The 22,257-nt window shown below is 37.9% G+C and overlaps 1 protein-coding gene across 1 annotated transcript in view; it reads right to left on the bottom strand.

Moving 5' to 3' along the window:
* DNER (delta/notch like EGF repeat containing) overlaps positions 1–22,257 on the bottom strand; it is a 298,336-nt gene that overhangs the window by 65,668 nt on the left and 210,411 nt on the right. The window contains 2 exon segments of the mRNA XM_075068501.1: positions 2,592–2,705; positions 11,676–11,829. Of these exon segments, the coding sequence (XP_074924602.1) occupies positions 2,592–2,705; positions 11,676–11,829 (268 nt within the window).

The raw sequence follows: 22,257 nt of genomic DNA, 5'->3' as shown, positions 1-22,257 counted from the left end.
GGTCTCCACCAATGCAAGCAGTGCCATCAGCAGCAGAGGTACCCAGTGCCCAAAGGCAACTCAGATTTATGCTTCAAGTAACTCTCCTTCAAAGCATCCTACGTGGCCTCTTACCAAGTTTATGGAGGTGTCTCTGTGGGCAGAGGTCCCTTCAGAAGGGAGCAGAGTGATACTCTGAAACTTGAGTACCCTGGGTGACATATGAAATTATATCTGACATCCCCACACAGAAGTGATCCAGAAAAAATATCCATTAATAATGTCCACGCAGCACAGACATTTCTCGAAGCTGCTACAAAACAGAAAGACAGGAGCTGAATAGTAGCAAAGGCTTCATCAGAGACGCAAAGCAAGAAGGTGAGGTACCAAAGCAAAAAATGCCACAAAAAATTGCATCTAAGTGCCAAAAAGAAAAACCGTAAAGCACTGAGCAAAAATGGCAAAGTGCTAAAAACTACATCAAAGAACTTCGTACTCAAAATAAAACACAGGCCACAGTATCAAAGTGGTTTCAAGTTCTTTGGCAGCTGGAGAATGGTTGTCAGTGATGTTCCTGGGCTAGTGGCAGAGAAAGAGATGCAGAAATAATAATTAAGATGAAAAGAAGCAGACCTGACTGTAGCATCAGGTGGACACAGCACGAAGATATCCAAACCCAATGAGGCTGAAAGGAGTAAGTTCAGCTGGAGAGGCACAGGTTCCTGCAGGGATTTTTGGGACATTGCAAGGGCAACATTAAGCTCACGGGAGGGTCAGTACAAAACATGTGGTGTAAGTGGTCCCACACACCACTGTTCCACCTGCTTGTGTTGGGGTGTGGCATTGCAAGCACTCTCTGCTTCAATTTACAAGGTATGACAGCTAATCCCAAATAGGGCGGTGTGCCGTAAATTCAGAATACCGTCTTTAAATGGTTACAAAATCTGGTTGTCCGTGCCTTTAAACAAACAAATGTAAAAAGGCAGATGCTTCACTGCAGCACTTTTAAGCCCAGGACCCAAACTGGCCTTGGAGTGCTGTGTTAGCACAGAAGAGCTCCTCTGCTGTCCCAGTTTCACCCAGCAGACCACTCAGAGGAAGCAGGTGAACCTTCTTATCTGGCCGGCTGTCTCCCTATTAGCCTGTGTCACCTCCAGGAGGACTAAATCTCACTGGTGGCCCAGCCCAAATGGATTTTCCTTAAACAGAGAATGTTAGGGTGACGATGCCTTCAGCAAGGGGCTGAGACAGAGCAATAGCCCCCATCACATAGGTGGCTAGTGGCCCCGAGGGGACAAAACTTTCAAGAGCTTTGGGGAGTATCACCCGATCTGTGCTAAGGAACTGACCCAGGACTGCTAATTGGTCAGAATTAGCATATATTTAGTTATATTATACACATGAATGAATGTCACCTTCAAAACTGGCAAAAATTATCTAGCCAATAGGTATTTTTCATGATTACTGTTCTTACTGATAAGATTTTCTTTTAGCTAATTATATAAGATACTTGAACAAATTTCATTAAAAAATCAAGCTACGTTTGGCTAAGTCCCAATATCACTGAATTCTGATACTATTTATACAAACAATTTTCAAAGTTCTTCTAAAATGCAAGGGCTTAGACTGCTGACAATGTCAATTCAACACAGCCGTTAAGTGGGTCACTCATTAGAGCAACTGACTCCAGAGAAAGAGAAAAGCCAGTCTGAAGCAATTACAAATAAACCTTCGTTGTTAAGCAGGCTCATTTTTCTTCAAGATACGCAATTATTAATTAGAAACAAGACTTCTACCTAAAAGTAAACTCAACTGTATAAAAGATAGTATTGGAAGAATAAAAAACAACTATAGGTGAATTGGGAGAGAAAATAATATTAGCTCTGGACAACAACCTTAACTATCATTTGGTACTAATGGCTAATAAAAAAAACTTTGTAACTGGACGCTTTCACTACTGATAATTTATGCAACCAGCCATTGCAGGTAGCATGATGTTATAAAAAGGATATGCTTTCAACATCACAATGTCCTCATTACTTAGGAATTAACATTCATGGTGTTTACTGACGAAAATGATGTCAAGGCTTTCATATAGTGACAGATAAACCAGTTCAAATAAAAACAGAAGGGCTCAAATCTTTTCAGGGGGTTGAAAATGTTCAGTTGATTAAAAAAGTGTACTCCTATAAACTTTCTATTTTATCTAGGAACAGAAGCAGATATATCAAAATAACATGAGATGCTGACTTTGCTTTTGCTGAACAAGACAAAAATCAAGAACAACTGTACATTTTGTAAGATTCTGATGTCCTTTTATCATGAGAGCTCTAGCCTGATTTCTAGATAGGCGAGATTAAAAGAACATGGAAAATACTTTTGTTCAACATATACACTGAAACTTAAATGCGGTTTGGACATCATTAATAATTGTAATGCAAAGATTTCTAATCTGGAATGCTATCCATTTAAGTTGATGTATTGTCAGATAGAGCTTCCAATACACGTTCATTTAACTAAAAAGTTACAGCATCATAATATATCCCAGATAACACCAACTTTGTTCATGCTGATAAGAGGTATGATTTAAAATGAGAAATTGTTTCTATTACCTTCTGGACAGTGACAACTGAATCCACTGATATTGGAAAAACAGGTACCACCATTTCTGCATGGCTCTTGGCTGCAGTGATCAATCTCTGACTGACATAGTTCTCCAGTGTAACCTATGTCATGGTTCAAATGTTTTAGAAAGTGAAGAAAAATTAAAAGTTTTATTACAAAATTTGCCATTATATCACAGTAAATTAGTTTCCTTGAATAATATTCCCCAGAGATGAGAAACAGTATTCATGACAATCTCTCAATATTCAAATTTTCATTAAAATATTCATATAATATGAACTTGAACTTGGTTCCAGCAACATAGATCAAAATTCAAATATAGTGATACTATCAAATTGTATTTTACCAGCAGCCATATTCTGACTGCATTGGTGTGTATGGGGTTGTGCAACCACAAAGAACCTCAAATAAATTTCAAATTTATTTTGAATCTGAACAAAAAACCTCCAGGGAGATATTAAACAAGAATAGTCATTCTGAATTATTTGTGCATATGTTGAATGACTGTCATTTGTTCCTACTTCTGAGTCTCAGAGAGGATTGTTTATTTTAAGTGAGAGATGTGAGGACACAATCACCACAGTTGTAAATTTTGCCAAAAACAAGCTCTTCAAAGATTGACAGATTGCAAGTTCAGTGTGCAGCATGTCTACACAGTGAGGCAATGCGCATTATAAGGGTGTGATTTCTAAAATGTGTGCTAAAGCATTGCACATTAATTGGTCTGTGTAGACCCTGCTGGCACACACTAAAAGATCCCTAATGAGCTTTACTCTAGTGCGGTTTGAAATAGTATTACATTAATGTGCATTAGGGAACTTTTAGAATGCACTAGCAGGGTCTCCATGGACCAATTAATGCAGAACACTTTAGTGCATGTTACCCCATGGCGTAGATATACCTATAATGCCAATTGGTTGTTCGCTTGCTTTTTCTCATATGCTTGAAGACCTTATAGTAGGTTCAGAATAATGAGCAAACATTGAAATAACAATCTAAGTAATGAAATACTCCAAACTCAAATCCTATCACAAGTACCACACTTTTCATTCTATGTTTAAAATTATTTCTTTTGTTTCTACTATTTCTCTAGGAATTTGTGTGTAAAGAGAAAAGTACTGCATGTTACACACCTGGTTGTTACCAAGTATGATCCCAGTGAAATACTTAAAGTTAATTGGTTTAAAAAAAAAAAAAAAAGCAATGTTTATCACCATATATTATCTTTGTCAAACTGTACAATTCCTAGTTATGTCAAATGGAATTTAGTGCATTGATCTAGGGCAATATGTGGTCTTCAGTTTACCACAGACTGGGGGGAGGAAGTGTAGTCTAATGTCTACAGCATAAGACTGTGAATCAGGAGACTGAGTTCTAATCCCCCTTCTACCACTGACTTGGTGTTTTGACACTAGGCAAGTCACTTAAGCGATCTTGTGTTTCAGTTTCTCCATCTGTAAAATGCTTGCCCATATCTGTAAAGTGATATGAGAGCTACAGCTGAAAAGTGCTCAGGATAAATCATTGTTATCATATGAGAATAAGCACATATACATATAATAAAATATGTTTAAATAATTGAGGTACCAATGGGTCTAAACCAGAACAGCACAGTTAAAGTTCCCTGAACTCTAGGGATGTGGATATAGAACCAAATGTGTATTTCACCTTCTACACAGGCATTTCTCTATTACTGGGAAAAACCAAACCATTATATGTTAAGACTCTAGAGAATTTCAAATCCAGATCTGGTTTAGAATTTTATTTATTGGGCCTACCCAGAGCACTAAATGTGAATATCAGTGAACTCTAGAGAAGTTCAGAGCTGAATCTGTTTCCAGATATGAGCTTCAAGATTTGGTCCTCTCTCTAATTTGAAAGTTACATTAGCATTAAGTAGTACTGTCTTATCAAACACAACACACTTTATTTTCTATTTTTCCTATCAAACATTTAAAGATTCTTTAAAAATATATACTCAATCATAAATCTAATTCTTTAAAATAGTCAAGGCACCTGAGTCCCCCACATATGGGCAGTTCTCTGTCATCTCTCTTCATAATTATGTTTCTAGGCACAGGTACCAATACCATGCTGAGTAATTTTGGAATAGGCATCAGGAATTCTATTAGACCTGCTTGGATTGTTTTCCTCATGCAGAAAAGATATTCCTTAGTTACCGACTGAATCATTTTTTATATAAAGAGTTTACCATTTAAAAGCTTTTTGGGCAGAATAACACTTAAAATTACATCAACAGGCTTGAATAGGTGTAAGTCAGCATTAAATTTGGCCCAAAGATGTATAACTGCTAGAATTCTACATCAGATAAGATTTCTAAGATTTTTTCTCTGCATTTTCTTTGAATTTTTACATGGTACCGTGAGCCAAATTCTGTTCCTTCTTTCTCCAGCATGAATCCAGAATAACTCTGTTGTATCTGCATTAACACCACAACCGGCATCTATGTTCAACAAAGAAACTAAGGAATCTCCCATAGGTGGTCCTTCTAGGTCAGGGCTGGGTTACACAGCAGAGCAGTGGAGGAAGCTTGCTCTGTCAACTGTTTGTTACTAGGCCTGTACTGTGGATGAACAGTAGATTTTAGTATCCAGGACTGGCAATGGTGACAAGCACTTAATGAACATAACACTTACAAAAAGACAACAAGCACAAGAAACCACAGAACACTGTTGGCCAAGTAATTTGTTTTTGATATACAAATTTTAGAATTTCAAGTTCTCTCTCATGTTCATAGGATTATTCTTCTGAAAGCATAGTCCAATACTGAATATGCTTACTTCATTTTCAGTTATGCCCATCTTCAAAAGTGTAAAATTGTGAAAATAAAAATTACATTGGAATTCACTGTGTAATTGTAAAAACTTTAGTCAAATGAGGGACATGTAATTGCATGGCTCTGGAACTTGCTAAAATAATCAACTGGATTTGCTGTGACTGTCATAATAACCTGGAACAAATCACACCATAAAGATGACATTTTATTGTCTGCTTTATGAAAACAAATATATTCCAACTAATTAACAACTACATTGCTTGTATTCTTCTACTGAAAGAAAATATTCTTTTTGCCTTTAACAGCCAATATTGAGTGCTGCAAATTAACAGTTTCCTAAATGAGTCACACTACAAAAAAGCAGCATGTCAGTCAGATACATTTTAAGAATCTCTGTTCCTGTACATTTTGTGATGTTACAAATCTTTGTATCATTTTCTTGTAGCAAGGTCATGGCAACATGGTACTTCACAGATACTGTGGGTCCTGAAAGCTCTCAGAAATAAGGAGTTTATAGTGTATTCTATTTTTCTTTTCCATTTTCTTTATTAGCTTCTAATATGCAGTGAAGGGAATCTGTTAAAATCTTTTCTAAAAGAAATAACATGAACACCACCAGTTTCTACTTTTCATTTCTTGATATACTGACATATGTTCTAATAGAAAATCTAGTGAACATTAAGATGAAGCAAGCAGTGACAGTCATTCCAATTACTACAAAAACAGTAGGTTTCAGAAAACAAAAGCAGAAATTTTCAAGAAAAAAAAAAACACACAGAAAAAGCCAAACCCAACACATTTTAATGTCTGAAGAAATAGGGCTAAGTTCTTCAATGGCACAAATGAGTTCTACTCCACTGGCTTCAATGGAGTTGAACCCACTTACCCCATAGCTGAATTTGTCCCATAGAGAATGTGTGAACCTAAGAATGAGAGAGGTGTAAGTTCAAGAAAAGAAGCAGAGTGAAACGAAAAATCTTTGAAAACATAAAACGATAACAAAGCAGGGTAAGAAAAATTACGCAAGACTGAATTGTCATATTTATGGACCCAGCTGAGGTACTAATGAAATCAATGGCAACGTTCCCACTGACTTTAATAGGAACAGAATTTTGACTCATGATGTTGGAAATGCTCTAAAGAAGTGTCTTTTTATCCTCCTTCAACCCCATTTTCAGCCCATTAGAGGCAAATGCAATATATTACAATATTTCTTTCTGTAAAAAACACATGCATACTGTACTCAAAGAGATGTTCAGTATCTACAGAATAATCCCATTGATTCAGCAACAGTCCATTTTGGATTGTTATTGTGGTGAATCAAAATGACACACAGGTACTGGAACTAGGTGTGCTGGCTTGAAGGGATTTCCATTATATACAGGGTTTACAGTTTGGTTCAATAGCTCTCAGCACTCCTGCTATAAAAATTGTTAGGGCATCCCTTACCACAAATGAATTTCAAACACTGATTTATGGTATGAATGTCCCACCTCAGTGCAGAGGAGGCAGAATAATCCAGTGGCAAGCGTGCTAGCCTAGGATTTGAGAAACCTGGATTAAGTCCCTGCTCCACCATAACCAGAAGGGCACCATAGCATTAGAGAATTGAACTGAAAATGGCTTAAAGTGCATCACAGAGTCTAATATATGATTTTATGGAAGTATGTTTTTATGAAAAATAGGTAAAAATCAAAGTTTAAAATAAAATATATATCCACTCATGGGTCAAAATTAATGGATTGGAAATATGTATGTTTTTTGTTCAGAAACTGGCATGTAAGTAGTTTCTTTACCATAATGCTATAGAACTTGATGGTTTCATTAAAACTTCTTCTCGGGTTAAGGGAGCAGTACAAAGTGCTGCTCCTAATACATATATATTTTAGTCACAGGGGATTTAGAAATAATGGACACCTGAAAAGTTCTGGGGCTAGATTTTGGCTGTTCAGCCACTGCCTGAAGGTAAAAGGGAAGCAAAAGTGCCTTGCCCAGTAGGAGTCTTGGGAGACATTAAGGGCCAAATGTTTAAAAGGTGGTCTGGCATCTAAAGATGCAGATAGGCACCTTTGAAAATCACACTAACTCCCATTGATTTCCCACTGATTTCAATGGGAGTTAGGTGTTTGAGCACTTCTGAAAATGCCACTAGGTATCTATCTGAATCTTTATGTGACTTGAAAATGACTCAAGAGCGTCTGGGGACTGCAGACCACAGGGTTCCTACTACATCTTTTGAAAGGATATATATTGCATATGCTACCCCTGTGCTGGCTTAGCTCTTCATGGCTTCAGCCTAGTCTTATCCTCCCCTTTCTCTATAGGGAGGTTAGCAATGCTGTCTCTGCTAACCTTATGTACGCACTGCACTCAGAGAAGGTTCTTACTTCCTCTCCCAATCCTTGTGCAGAGCAATTAACAATTTGGCTCATTATATGTATATATTGATTCTGTGGTAAAATAAATACACCCAAGAATACAAATTATAAAATGAGACTACAAGAAACCTAAGAGATGGAGTGTCACTCTTCAGCACATGAGCTAAGAATATCAGACAAGCATCAATTAGGGCTGTGGGGCAAACAACAGTGCCATTTGGTGAAAAATTCTGAGGTGGAACAAAACTCAGATCTTCTGAAATTCCTCATGAAAAGAATGAGAGAGAGAGTCCCATACCCCAGAATAGCCTGATGGTCAGGGCATTCATCCGGAATGTGGGAGGATCCAGGTCCAAATCTCAGTGAGTCAGTCTCTCTCCTCTCATTTTTAGCACAAATTCTGTACTGGACTGGGAAACCTCCAGATGAAATTTTTGACAAAACAAATCCATTTCCGTACAACATTTTGATAAAATGGCATTTTTTGACCAAAAAAAAGTTCTGTCAAAAAAATTTCAAATGGCCCTAGTAGCAATGATCTTTGGGATGTCATGTGAAGATGTGCCACACACATCTTTCTGTCACTCTATGGGAGCTAGATGCACAATGACCCTCTTGTCAAAGGAAGATGTATTAGCCCTCATGATAATAGCAGAATTCACAAGAGCAAATGTAGCAATTAGTGTGTAGGAAAGGGTAGTGGATTACATGGGAGAAAGTGTTCTATTGGGGAAAAAAAATCCTGATAAGGCAGCATTTCTCACTTTCCCCAAAGTTTGGACTAATGTCCTGGGACAACAAATAAGATATTCAGTAACGTAAGTCATCAACATTTCCAAAATTTGTGCCTATCCAATTTGCCACTTTTTCAATCTTTCACTCACTTCAAAATTTTCACATACTAAACAATAATGGGTGAAGTGGGTTGGATTAAATAAAAATTGATCTAAAACCTTCTCCAAAATTCAAAACCAAAGATACTTTTCTTCACCTTTTTTGTTTTAAATGGAGGCAGGGAAGAGTGGTGATCAGCCAGAGAAAGAATCTATGACATTTGGCTAACTTTATAAAAAAAATCAGTTTCTAAATTTCTTAGTTTTGTCTGGGATCAGAAATATCACAAGTAGTATGAAACACACATTATTTGTGAGATTAATGAAACACAGCCCAACTAAAACCAGGATATAATAGAAATCTCATATAGAAACTGTCTTGTAAGCTTCACTATTCAATATCTCAGTCAAAAAGATTTAGATTAAGGTTAAAGGATTACATTTCATTAGGAAGTTTGATTGGGGGAGTGGATGATATGGTTAGGCCCAATTTCAGGCAAGTTTTGGGTAAACACATGAATTTTTGGATACTTCTACAAGCCCAGCCATAGCAAATCTCTGAACTTTTCTAGAGGATGAATGAACAAACCACTACTCAGACAAGTAGTTTCACTGAAGGACTTTGCACGTTGCTAAAATGTGGGATCCATGGAGCAGAATTTGAATTTTTTTTTTGCCTTATAAATAGTTAATTTTTGTTTAAGAATTACTACTAACTGCCATTTACAAAATAAGATCACATGAAGGTAATTTAGTCTAATATTAAATTTTAAATAGGAAATTCAGGATATTTATATGATTATGCCTAAGGAGTATATTAAAATACATTTTCAAGTGTCTTCTCCAAGTTACGGACAATTTTATGGTCAATGAATTCTGAATACATATCATCCACTAGGACCTTAACTGTAGGGATTTTTCAAGTCACTCAATTTCTAGTTCAGTTCCAGTCTAATCTTTCTCTTCTTAACTGTCCTTTACCATTAGTAGAATTTAAAGTATTACCTAACTATATTTACATATCTTACTCATAAAAGAGACAGTTGGATCTGTCTGTATATTTATGAAATATAATGGAGAAGAATATATTTGCATAGGGAGGTCATATCTCATTTCCAGCATGGTTTAAGTATAAATCCAGGTCATTAAATGAAGCCCATATGCAAATTAGTTTGGGGCTCCACATACAAACTAGTTAAACTAAGCAAAGGGAGAGAGAGATTGGAAGTTCAGAGGCATAAAAAGCAGCAGATTTAGTTGAGTTCATTATTAAATATTTGAAAGGATTGGACAGATCCTAGGCAGTGGCCAAGGAGATGATGGGTGGGGATGCAAGATCTCTGTATATTTCTGGATTGGTACCCTAGAATAAGTTAGAGCAGTTAGAAGGTTGCTCTAGCTTGAGCTGGCTGCTAACAGCCCATGTTGCCAGTACAAGAGCCTGTGATTAGTGGGGCATACAGATGCCCAGCTCATTTCCCCTATGCTGATTACATAAGAACAGCCATACTAGGTCAGACCAAAGGTCCATCTAGCCCAGTATTCTGTCTCCGACAGTGGCCATTGCCAGGTGCTTCAGAGGGAATGAACAGAACAGATTGCAGGGTGGAGAGTGATGTGCTATACCTGCACTACACCACTGATAGATCCCCTTACACTGAGACAATTCTTCTAAGGCCAGCAGTGCTGGCTGTAAGGCCACTTTGAATCATCTATTACTTCTGTCTCAATGTATTGATTATTCTATCTGACTTTCATCATAAGGTTTCAACTATCTTCAGAACTAACTGTTAACTTCTATATTATGCACAGTTCTGGGGCTTGATTCTGCAAGCACTATATGTGTGGACCTTCCATTGACTACAAAAGGAATTTCAAGATTAGAGGATTTACAGAATATGTTCCATAGTATCAAAAATTCCAACAGATGATCCTTCTGCGCTAAATTCTACACTTAGATACTTCTACGCCACAACACTGACTTTAACATTTAGCCTACATTTTATAAAACTAGCCACTTTTAACCACTTCTAATATTAATCTCTCCTTCCCCTCTGTTATCTCCTCCTTTTTCAGACAATTCCACTTTCATTCTTCTCAGTATTAGGTGCTCTAAAAAATAATCTGATATATCAACAGCCAATAGATCATTCCTGTTTCCTACACTAGAGTTGAAAATGTGTTGTAAAATGTTTATAAGAAGTGAAAATAAACTACTGAATGTTGCTGTTAATTTTATTCCAGTCTGCTTTTTATTTAAAACTAATCAAAAGAATTTTGGAAAATGCCTATTGAAGTGGTTTGTCTAAGAACTATGCAATGAACTTAGTGCCTTTGAAATGTCAGACATGAAAGCATTACATTTTCAATCATTCCAATTCTGTAAAAAGGATTTTCCTCCCGCACAGAATAGTAATTACATGAAGTTACCCTCTGGCATTCAGCTATGACCATCATATTTAGTTTAATTTTAATTCTAATTAAGATCCCAATATTCATTTGATCAAGTGTTAAAAAACAAATGCTCATAAAGCAATTTCAAACCAACTTAAAACATACATTTGATCATTAGCCAAACCATGAATTACTCAATTAAGCTTTTTGCATTTTATAACATTTTTGCAAAATTTTATTTTAAATTAATTGTATAAACAATCCATCAGCTGCACGGTTTGTATAGAAATATCTTCTATTTGACTAGTCTGAGAGGCAAAATGTCTACCACTTAAAGTCAGTTACTCAAAAAGAGAACAATTTCAAGGGTGTACCGAAAAGCAAATAACATGACAGTTTTAGGCAGCAAAGTCTGAGCCTCGATTCTGCAGACTCTTCCTGTTGTGTGTAATTCTTACAGCTGTGAGTAGTTTCATTGACTGGGACAATGCTCGCAACAGTAAGACCTACATCTAGTGGTCTTTGTAGCACTAGCCCCTATGTTTGTGTATCCTCTTCCCCCTTGCTTCTCTTCCTCTCGCTAAAGATACAGAAAGCACTGTATTGCAAAAGATATGCACAGAATATTAAAACAGAAATATATTATTCAAAGCACCACATAAAACATACCAGTAGGGCAAGTGCAGGTGAAATTTTTCCCATCATATTTTTGTGTTACATCAGTGCAGGTTCCATTGTTCTGGCAGGGCCGGCTTTGACAGGCGTTAAATTCTTCACAGAAAGCACCCATATATTCATCCTCACAGTCACAGAAAAATATTGCCTACAAACACACACAATGTATCCATTATTAAGAGATTTCAAAGCTTAATTCTGAGTTGTTAACTTCATTGAGCAAGGGTTAAAAAAACAGCAGCTAGGAACACATCATTGTAAAAAATACATCTCTGTAAAGTTATCCCTTAAAAGACTGATCTTGCTCCCCTTACTCAGGCAAAACTCGTAACAATGTTAGTGGGAATTTCAATGGAGTAATGAGATCAGAACGCTGGGATCTGAAACTGGGATCGGAACCCTGATTTCCAAGCTAGTTATATATAACAGTAATATATAAGCCACTGTAAAATTTTCTTCTATAGTGTTCCAGTTAACTGCAAGTGTTATTAGTTAATGCCCTAAGACACACTATTAAAAGTAAGTAATAAGAACCTCTACTGAACATAATCAACATCGAGGTAATGGGAGATGCACCCATGTATATAAAGGGCAGAGGGAGAGGCCCAAAGTCCTGCCTCAGCAGTTTTATGTAAAACTGGGACAGACTCCCTAGGGAAAGTCTCCTCTTCAATTCTGCCAAAGTTCCAGACAGAAATCTGAAAGCATTCTTCTTCCTAAGTATTCTACGACATCTTCCAAATTTTAATTTATAACAAAAAAGTGCAAAGGACACTATATTTTAAAGACTTAGAAATTCATACTTTAAAACAGACATAACACAACGTGACATTCATAATTGTTAGTTATAAAAATTATTAAAATATTTTTGAAAGAAGAATCTATGGAACACTAAGATTACTAGCAAATTAACTAAGGATAAGGAAAAAGAGATATGTTTGTATTTTATTGTTTTTTCAGTTGTCTTTGCCTTAAATACATGAACAGTTGTGTCCTACACAGAAAAAATCATATTAATAATGTGTGGATTTAAAACATTGCAAAACTCTGTACTCAACAGAAACCAGTAACATTTAAATCTTGTTTAAAGTTAGTGCACATAGATCAACACTGGATATTTCCAAAAACTGGAATGATCTGTATTTTATTGGGACTGCCAAAAGCCTTTGCTGAGCAAGTGGTCTGCACATACTTTTACATCCTTCAAAATCTGCAGATCATTAGAACTGAATATGCTCCATGTGAGTGATGGTAAATCTCCAAACACGGCTGTAGTTTGAACAAAAGCAGAGTGATTTGGCCAAAATCACAATTTATGTTACTACCATATGACACAGTAATTTACAATGCAAGTTATGCATACACACAGGTATGTAGCCAGCAGAAATCTATCTAAATACCATTTTTGGCAATACTGATCCTTGTCATAAAATCATAGACCTGGAATGGAATTTGAGAGGTCTTCTAGTCCAGTCCTCTGCACTCAAGGCGGGACTAAGGATTATTCAGACCATCCCTGACAGGTGTTTGTCTAACCTGCTGTAATGGTATTCTTTCCCCACTCTAAACCTTAGAGTCCAAAAATGGGGTACCAACATGAATTCCTCTAAGCTTAAGTACCAGCTTAGATCTTGTAGGCTGCCACCAACCAGGACTTGGAGTGCCTGGTATACTCTGGTCTCCCCAATTCTCCTGGACAGGCAATCACCCAGATCCACTGATCTTGACAAAGGAAAGTAAAACCCTTCCCACATTCCCACCGTTGCCTCTCCCAAAGCTCTCCCCTCACCTGGATTTACCGCCTGGAAGATCACTGTTGATCAATCAAAACTCCTTGAATCTTAAACACTACAGAGGGGTTAATTCTCACCTCCACCACGTCCGACCCCAGGGATCTCCCACCAATTCCCTGGTGAAGTAGCAAAGGACTCTATATAGCCTAGCCTAAATAAGAGGGAAAAATCAATTAGGTCTGTTAAAAAGAAAAGCTTTAATAAAAGAAAAGAAAAAAAGTAAGAAAGCTCTGTAAAATCAGATGTAATAGTTAAGGGTCTTTCAGCTTATAGACACTAGAGCGAGAACCTCCCCTCCCCGCACCAATACAAATTAAAATACTATCCGCAAACTACCAGATTTGGCAAATAAAGAAAATCAATCTTAAAAAGACTAAAACCTTGCCCTTTATCCTGATACATTAACTAAAATTAGAACAGAAGAGACTTTTCAGAAAAGATTGTGACGGAATCTGCTTATACATGTCTTGTCCCTCTCAAGAACCCAGAGAGAACATTGGACAAAAGAACAAAGGAACAAGACAAATAAAAGTAGAAAACCATATTGGGCACACAAAAAAGACTTGCCCTCCACCACTAGAAATTTGAGGAAGTATCTTGTCTCGCGGATAGGAGTGCACCTGGCAGGTCGAGGTGTTCCAGGTTCACTGAGTTTGTTAACAAGGGGACCTTTTACAGGTGAAAACAAAACATTAACCCTTAACTAATCTGTTTATGACAACCCTGCTCTTAAAAATCTTCCTATGGATGGAGATTCCACAACCTCACCGGGAAATTATATTCAAGTTGCTTCATCCAGCCCTCAACACGGTTTAGGAAGTTTTTTTTTTTTATAATGTTACAAACCTATAAAAACTTCCCTTGCCTATGCAATTAAACACATTGCTTCTTCGTCCTATCCTCCAGAGGTTAAAGAGAACAATTTTTCTCCCTCCTCCTCATAACCAAATCTTTTATGTAGGTTGAAACTGCTACGTCCCTTTCAAGTCTACTCTTCTCCCAGAACTAACAGCAACTCAATTTTTCAATCTTGATCCGCTCATCAGTTATTAGACATTTTCTGGGCCTTTTATCATTTTGTTGTTTTACCTTCTCTGCGACTTATCACTTCGGTTCGAACACATATTCTCCACATCTTTATAAATGATGTGGCACCCAGAGAGCATGACCAAAATACTCCAGCTGGAGGCCTATATCCACCGGATAAGGGCAGCAAGAAATTATTTCTCTTGTCTTGCTTTTACAACACTCCTGCTAAGTACAAACTCCCAACATGATGTTCGCTTTTTTGCAACAGTGTTACACTTGTTAACTCACATATTAGCGTTGTTGCAGCCAACGATCACCTCCAGATCCCTTTCCGCAGCCACCTCTTTCTTAGGCAGTCATTTCCCAGTTTGTTATGTGTGCAGTCGCTGATTGTCCTTCCCTAAGACCTTGGGGATTTGGGCGTTGAAGTACAGTTATTTGCATTCATCCTTAAATGACGTCTATCACCCTATTTACCCTCAAAACCATTCTCTCAGATTTGTCCCAGATCATTTCTGAATTTTAATCCCTAGGATCTTCCAAAACACCACTTGCAACTCCCGCCCAGCTTCAGGTATCATCCGCAACACTTTTAATAAGTGTACTCTCATCATATGCCATTCATTCTAAAAACTCAACTGCATGAAGATCCAGAACCATATTCCCTGTAGAAATACACACTCAATATGCCCTTCCCATCTTGACTATGTGAACCACATCGATAACACTACTCTCTTGAGTTTACAGTTTTCCCAATAGTTTGACTGCTTTACGTCGCCTTTCAGTCTACTCTTCTCCCAGACTAACAAACTCAATTTTTCAATCTTCCCTCATCGTTACATTTTCGGGCCTTTTCTTTAATCATTTTTGTTGTTCTTCTCTGGACTTTATCCACTTTGTCCACATCTTTCTTAAAATGTGGCACCCAGAACTGGACAAAATACTCCAGCTGAGGCCTAATCCACCCGGGATAGGGCAGAAGAATTATTTCTCTTGTCTTGCTTACAACACTCCTGCTAATACATCCCAAAATGATGTTCGCTTTTTTGCAACAGTGTTACACTGTTAACTCACATAGTTAGCTTGTGAGCCACGATCACCTCCAGATCCCTTTCCGCAGCACTCTTTCCTAGGCAGTCATTTCCCAGTTTGTATGTGTGCAGCTGATTGTTCCTTCCTAAGTGGAGTACTTTGCATTTATCCTTATTGACTTTCACCCTATTTACCTCAAACCATTTCTCCAGTTTGTCCAGATCATTTTGAATTTTAATCCTATCTTCCAAAACACTTGCAACTCCGCCCAGCTTGGTATCATCCGCAAACTTTATAAGTGTACTCTCTATGCCATTATCTAAATCACTGATGAAGATCCAGAACCATTTCCTGTAGAATCCCACTCAATATGCCCTTCCCAGCTTGACTGTGAACCATCGATAACTACTCTCTGAGTACAGTTTTCCAACCAGTTATGCATTCTCCTTATAGTAACTCCAACTAGGATGTATTTCCCTAGTTTGTTAATGAGAAGATCATGTGGGACATTATCAAAGCCTTACTGAAGTCAAGATATACCACATCTACTATCCACAATTTTTTTTTTTTTTTTGAGTTTCAGATCGTTGAAGATCTCCTGGTTAAGCCAGGAAGGTCTTTTGTCCTACTTCCTATCTTTCCTATGCAGTGGGATAATTAACTCTCATTCCTTAATAATGACTCTGAAAAACTGCCAACTCTCTTGAACTATTTTTTTTCTTAGACTTGCTTCCCAAAGGATCTTACCTACCAACTCCCTGAGTTTGTTAATATCTGCCATCTAGATATCCATTGTCTTTATTGTGCTATTTTCCCTCCCACCATTTCTCAGAACCAGAAACTCTGTTATTTCATGATCATTTTCACCCAAGCTGCCTTCCACTTTCAAATTTTCAACTAGTTCTTCCCTATTTGTCAAAATCAAATCTCCCATAGCAGCTTTCTCCACCTGCTGAAATAAAGAATGGTAAATTCCAAAAGGTAACTCACTAGTGACATTCACAATAAGTTTTTCTGAATTCCCTACGGCACTGGTGGAGAACACATCAGCGCTTGGCTCATTTCTGTTAAAATAAATAAATAAATAAATAAATCCTAAAGATGACAACCATCAATTGCTCAAAACCTCTGCTTGGTTATCAGTAGTCACATAACGCAGTCACCTTGTGCAAGCTGTAGGATGAGGACTTGTGTGAAGAGATAAACAAATCTGTTACAAGCTTCATCCGTCATGGTTATTTTAACTCTTTCAGGCGCAAGTGATTTTTATGCTTAAACAACAGACATTCTGCATATCTTAAAGGGCTTGTGACCACTTTGTTTCTGAGTGTTGAGTTCAGGCTTAATCATCAGATCAGGACTGCTGCTACAGAGTGGGGAGAGTCCACTTTTCAAAATGAGTCAAGAGGCAAAATATGGTGGATTGCATGATTGTTACCTCTGCACAGAATTCTCCTCACTCCAATTCTATCTGCTTATTCTCTACTTCAATTCTGCTTGGTTTGTTTATTTTAAAATATGAGATCAGTGAATCCAGCAGATTTAAAAGAAGCATTAATACTGTGTTTCCAGTACTTGCACTCGTCCAACTGGAAATGCAGTTAAAGGAATGCTTGCTTCCTAGAGGCAGTAATGTGGTAGTTACGAGAAACTAGGTTGTGCCTCTAGAAAGTCTGCATCAGTAGCTTTATTCTCTTTCCTTTCTTTGTTTCATTTTCCCTTTTATTTATTTAGAACATCTAACAAATTAAATAAACTATGTTAATATAATATTGAGGTTGCAATATGAACTTGGTCATGTTGCACATCATGGACTATGTCCATTTCCTGCTTTCCTTACAAAGGGCCAAATCCTGGGCTATATCTGATGAGGAATTGTTTGCATTGCAGTTATCCAATCTTGGGGCCAAGCGCAAAGTGTTGCTGGTTAGAGCAACCTGAAGAAAATCAGAACATTTCCATGGAAATATACAACCAGGAATCTCCACTAGGTCCCAAGAAATGAAAACAAAACATATTGCAGGAAACATACACCTAGTGTAAATGTAATCCCATACATAGATTCATAGAGTTTAAGGCCAGAATAGACCAGCAGATCATCTAGTCTGACTTTCTGTATATAACAGGCCATTAAATTTACAGTTTCCCCTGTACTGACTTATGGTTGACTAAAGCATAGCTTGTGTTGAGACACAGGTATCTCTGTAATAGTTGAAAACTGACTACTGTCAGCAGAACTGCAGATCTGAGACTCTCTCCCAAACCAAAAGCTGAATGTTCAGATGGAAATAAAAGAACAATCTAGTATATAGCTTGCTGCCTAGATTTCACACAGAATATTTTGAGGTCATGCTTTTCAAAAGGGCAGATTCAAGAATGACAGTCCTGACTCTTTTGTCATTTAGGCTGATGTAAATCTGTTGACTTCAGTAGTGTTACATCAGCTAAACATCAGCATAAGAGGGGAGAATCAGAGCCAACATATATAAATGATATTCATATTCATTCCTGAAACTCACCTGGCCTTCCAAACATTCTTGAAGTGTTTACAAGTGTTTCCTTTCATGTCAATAACCTATTCAGAAAGCTATATATTAGCTATCTTCTTTGCCTTTTTCTTGGTAGCCAGGTGATCATTTAAGCAAGCAATCTTTGATATGGAAGAAGATTTGTACAATAGCTATCTGTTGTCTTTGACACTGCAGATTCTTTTTATGCCGTTGTTCAGATCTCTCTAGTAGCTTTTAAAATTACCATCTAACCCCAACAAGATGTTTACATAAACCAGGAGCTAAAAATATTTAATATGTTTTGTGCACTGTGGCTGTTTAGTCTCTGACTCTATACATAAACACCTATGACACACTGCAAAAGGTTATTTTATTTAGAAAATATAATTCAATTATTTTCAAAATCTTTTCTGCAAATGCATCTCATATATTTAATCTATCTAGGCATTTCTAAGGGGCCTGTTCTGGGGTACAGCACTGTAACACATGGTTAGTATTATTCACACTCTCAATAAATATTTCATTTGAATTTTAATTTTCAGGCAATAGGTTAATAATTACAGCTACAAATTATTATAAATAATTCAACAATTATTTTTGGCCCAAATTACCACCATCCTGTGCCATAAAATTAGTTTCCAAATCTTTCCCTCCGGGCTTGTCTACATTACCCACTGGATTGATGGGTGGCAATCGATCTAGTGCGGGTCGATTTATCGTGTCTAGTCTAGAAATGATAAATCGACCGCCGAGCACTCTCCTGTCGACTGATACTCCACCAGGTTGAGAGGCACAGGCGGAGTCGATGGGAGAGCATCAGCTTTCGACTTACCACAGTGAAGACACCACAGTAAATAGATCTAAGTACATGGACTTCTATTACGTTACTCACGAAGCTGAAGTTGCGTAACTTGGATCAATTCCCCCTCCCCCAGTGCGGACCAGGCCTCATTCTAGTTCAAAAGTCCCCTCTAATTATTGAAAATTTTCTAGGGATTTGCTTCAGTTTATTATTTTGATCACATTTCCCTCCTGTTTCCCTACCCATTAGTTCCACTCCCATTTTGGTTTAATATATTACTTGGCCTGTGATGTGGACTCTATGCCATGAACTACCAACTTATTTTTACACAAGCCATCAAACATCTATCATACATCACAATGTTTTCACTTCCAACCTGAGCTTTACTTGAAAAGTCAAGGTATAGAGGAAAGGCTTTGCATTCCAGTATCGATCCCCCCAGCAAACTGCTTTGCCAGAGGTTAGACCTGATCAAGACTCAAGGACTCACCTTTACAGGTAAATGTATTCATCATTTCTAAATTACAAGGTGTTTCAAACATTGCTGACTAAACTAATACTGCTTTGTGGACTATGGAGGTTTGGGAAGGCTGCTTTCCCTGGTGTACTTTGCCACTCATCTTACATATGAAGCCAATACTTTGCCAACTTTTATAAAAGCCAAATTCGCTAATCCTAATTTACACCATTAGAAGTCAATGTCCTGACATCATTTTCAATTTCACTTTCAGTGATTTTTGCAGGTATATTTTGTTAACATTTATGCATATGCACATGTTATTGTAGGAAGATCTGGTAGCACCACCTATTATTAAGGCTGTCTAATACTTCATTATCATAAAACCTCCTTTTCAGTTGATTCTAACTTTGTCAAACGTTATCAATTTTGGACTGAAATCCATATTGCGTGTCTTCCTCGGGAAAAATTTGGCCAGAATGGTTTAGCCAGTTCATTATCCAGTCATTCTCTGCTTACATACGGTTCTCACACATTTAACTCATAAAAATACATAAAAACCTGGCGGCTTTTCTACCAAACTACAGGAGTTTTATAGTGTGGATTTCAACTTTGTTTGAAGTGTTGCTAATCTAAGAATCCTGAAAATCTAGAAAATTATTGTTCTAGAGCAGTCTACGCAAAAAGAAATGGAATCTACAATGCAATGATCCAGATGGACTATCCTCTCTCTTTTGGAATACCACTATTTCTCAGAAACAGGGGATAAAACATCTCAGAAAAGTTGCAATTCCAGATAAATTCCAGGTTATGCTTAGCTGCTTTTCTAAAACTGAGCCAATATTTGTATAATGTTAGTGTTTGTGTTATGGGGAGACAATGTGGCCTAGTGGACAGAGCATTGACCTGGGACTGAGTTCTATTCCTGGCTCTGCCACTGGATTATTGGGGTGACCATGGGCAAGTCATTTCCTCTCTATGCTTCAGTTTCCTCATATGTAAAATGATAATGATACTGACCTTTATAAAGTGCTTTGAGAAGCACTATTTATGAGCTAGGTATTATTATTAATGATGATGATGGTGATTAGTGCCCAAACATCCCATTTAGAACTGGAACCCCATTGTGCTAGGCTTGAAGTGATTTCCATTACAGTAACTCCTCACTTAACATTGCAGTTATATTCCTGAAAAATGAGACTAAGTGAAATGATGCTAAGTGAATCCAATTTCCCCATAAGATTTAATGTAAATGAGGGGGTTAGGTTCCAGGGAAATTTTTTTCACCAGACAAAAGACTATATATGCATATACATACATACACACACATACACGCAGTATAAGTTTTAAACAAACAATTTAATATTGGTACACGGCGATGATGATTATGAAGCTGGGTGAGGTGGTGAAGTCAGCAGGTGGGCTATTTCGCAGGGAATGCCTTACTGCTAAATGATGAACTAGCAATTGGCTGAGCCCTCAAGGGTTAACTGGTTGTTAATGTAGCCTCACTCTACAAGACAGCAGACATGGAGGGAGGGGAGAAAGCATAGCAGACAGAGACATACACTGTGTGTCAGAGCGAGAGATGCACATTTCCCCTTTAAGTAGCTGACCCCAGTCTTAAGTACACTGCCTTGTTAATTAGATCAGCTTGCTGAGACCACAGCTGCTGCCTGGAAGCTCTCTCGGTCCTGAACCCTGTCATGTGTCCCCCTGCTCTATGGAAACGAGGTAAGCAGGATGCAGGAAAGGGGGAGGGAGGGGGACACCCTGACATTAGCACCCCACCTCCCTCCTCCTCCCTTACAGCAAGCAGAAGTCTCTGGGAGCAGCTCCAAGGCAGAGGGCAGGAGCAGCACATGGCAGTGAGGGAGGGACAGCTCAATGCTGGCAACTGATAGCCTGCTGGGCAGCTGCTGCACAGGGAACTTAGGGGAGCCGGGAACTGATAGTGGGGGCTGATAGGGGGGCTACTGATCCACCCTGGTTCCAAGCCCCGCACCAGCTAGCTGAAATGGGCTGCTCTTCCTGCAAGCAGTGGACTAAGCAGGGAAGCATTGCACAGCTTTAAACCAGCATATTCCCTAATTGATTAATAACAAGAACATTGACTGGGATGACTTTAAGTGAAGCGTTTCTGTAAATACAGGGCTTACAGTGTGGTTAAATGGCTCTCAGCAGCCCACTATAACAATTGTTCCAGCACCCCTGCACGTATGCAATGAAAATATGAATTGACTTAACTAACGTTTGTCTCGGTCTGCACACACCCTTAAACAATACTTCATTCAATTTAACTCTGAATCCTGCTGCCACTGCAAGTAAGGGCGGAGCCACAGCACAGGGCAGATCCATAGAGGCACTAGATTGCGTTAATTCCGCCCTGCATGGCTGATTGTACTGTGGAAAGGAAAGTACATAACAGTACAACACAGGACAGTTCTCTGCAGAATAGGAGCAGGCAATTGCGATTTAGAGCCATATCATGTTATCAGTTTTAAGCAGAACACCACACTGAAGTAAATGAGGATTCTGCTTACAGCCAATGACATTACAACAGCCTTGAGAATGGTGTTGCTTAGGTAGAAGAGGGCCTCAGGCAGAGTTTAAATTAGGACACAGATGTCAACTTTCACAGAGTCTGGAAATGCTTGCATCTGGAGTTTTGATTCAACTTATTATAGAGATTGGGGTCAGTGATGAAGTTTGCATCAGAATCCAGTGCGAATTTCACCAAAGTTCAGGGTGTTCAAATACATATCTAAACTGATCAAAGTACAGCACAGATCTCAGTTTTAAAGGATGTGAGCAGTAATTTATTTAGAAAAAGCATAATGGAAAAAATTAAAATACTAATGAAAATCATACTTTTCCACCCTCCTGTCCCCCCCAACTAAACACCGAGATCTACTCTCTCATATGCACAAAGTACTAATTGCTATGTTCTATA

Source organism: Chelonoidis abingdonii, chromosome 8 (genome assembly GCF_003597395.2).
Source record: "Chelonoidis abingdonii isolate Lonesome George chromosome 8, CheloAbing_2.0, whole genome shotgun sequence".
Lineage (NCBI taxonomy): Eukaryota > Metazoa > Chordata > Testudines > Testudinidae > Chelonoidis > Chelonoidis abingdonii.
This window is presented reverse-complemented; position numbering and strand designations above follow the sequence as displayed.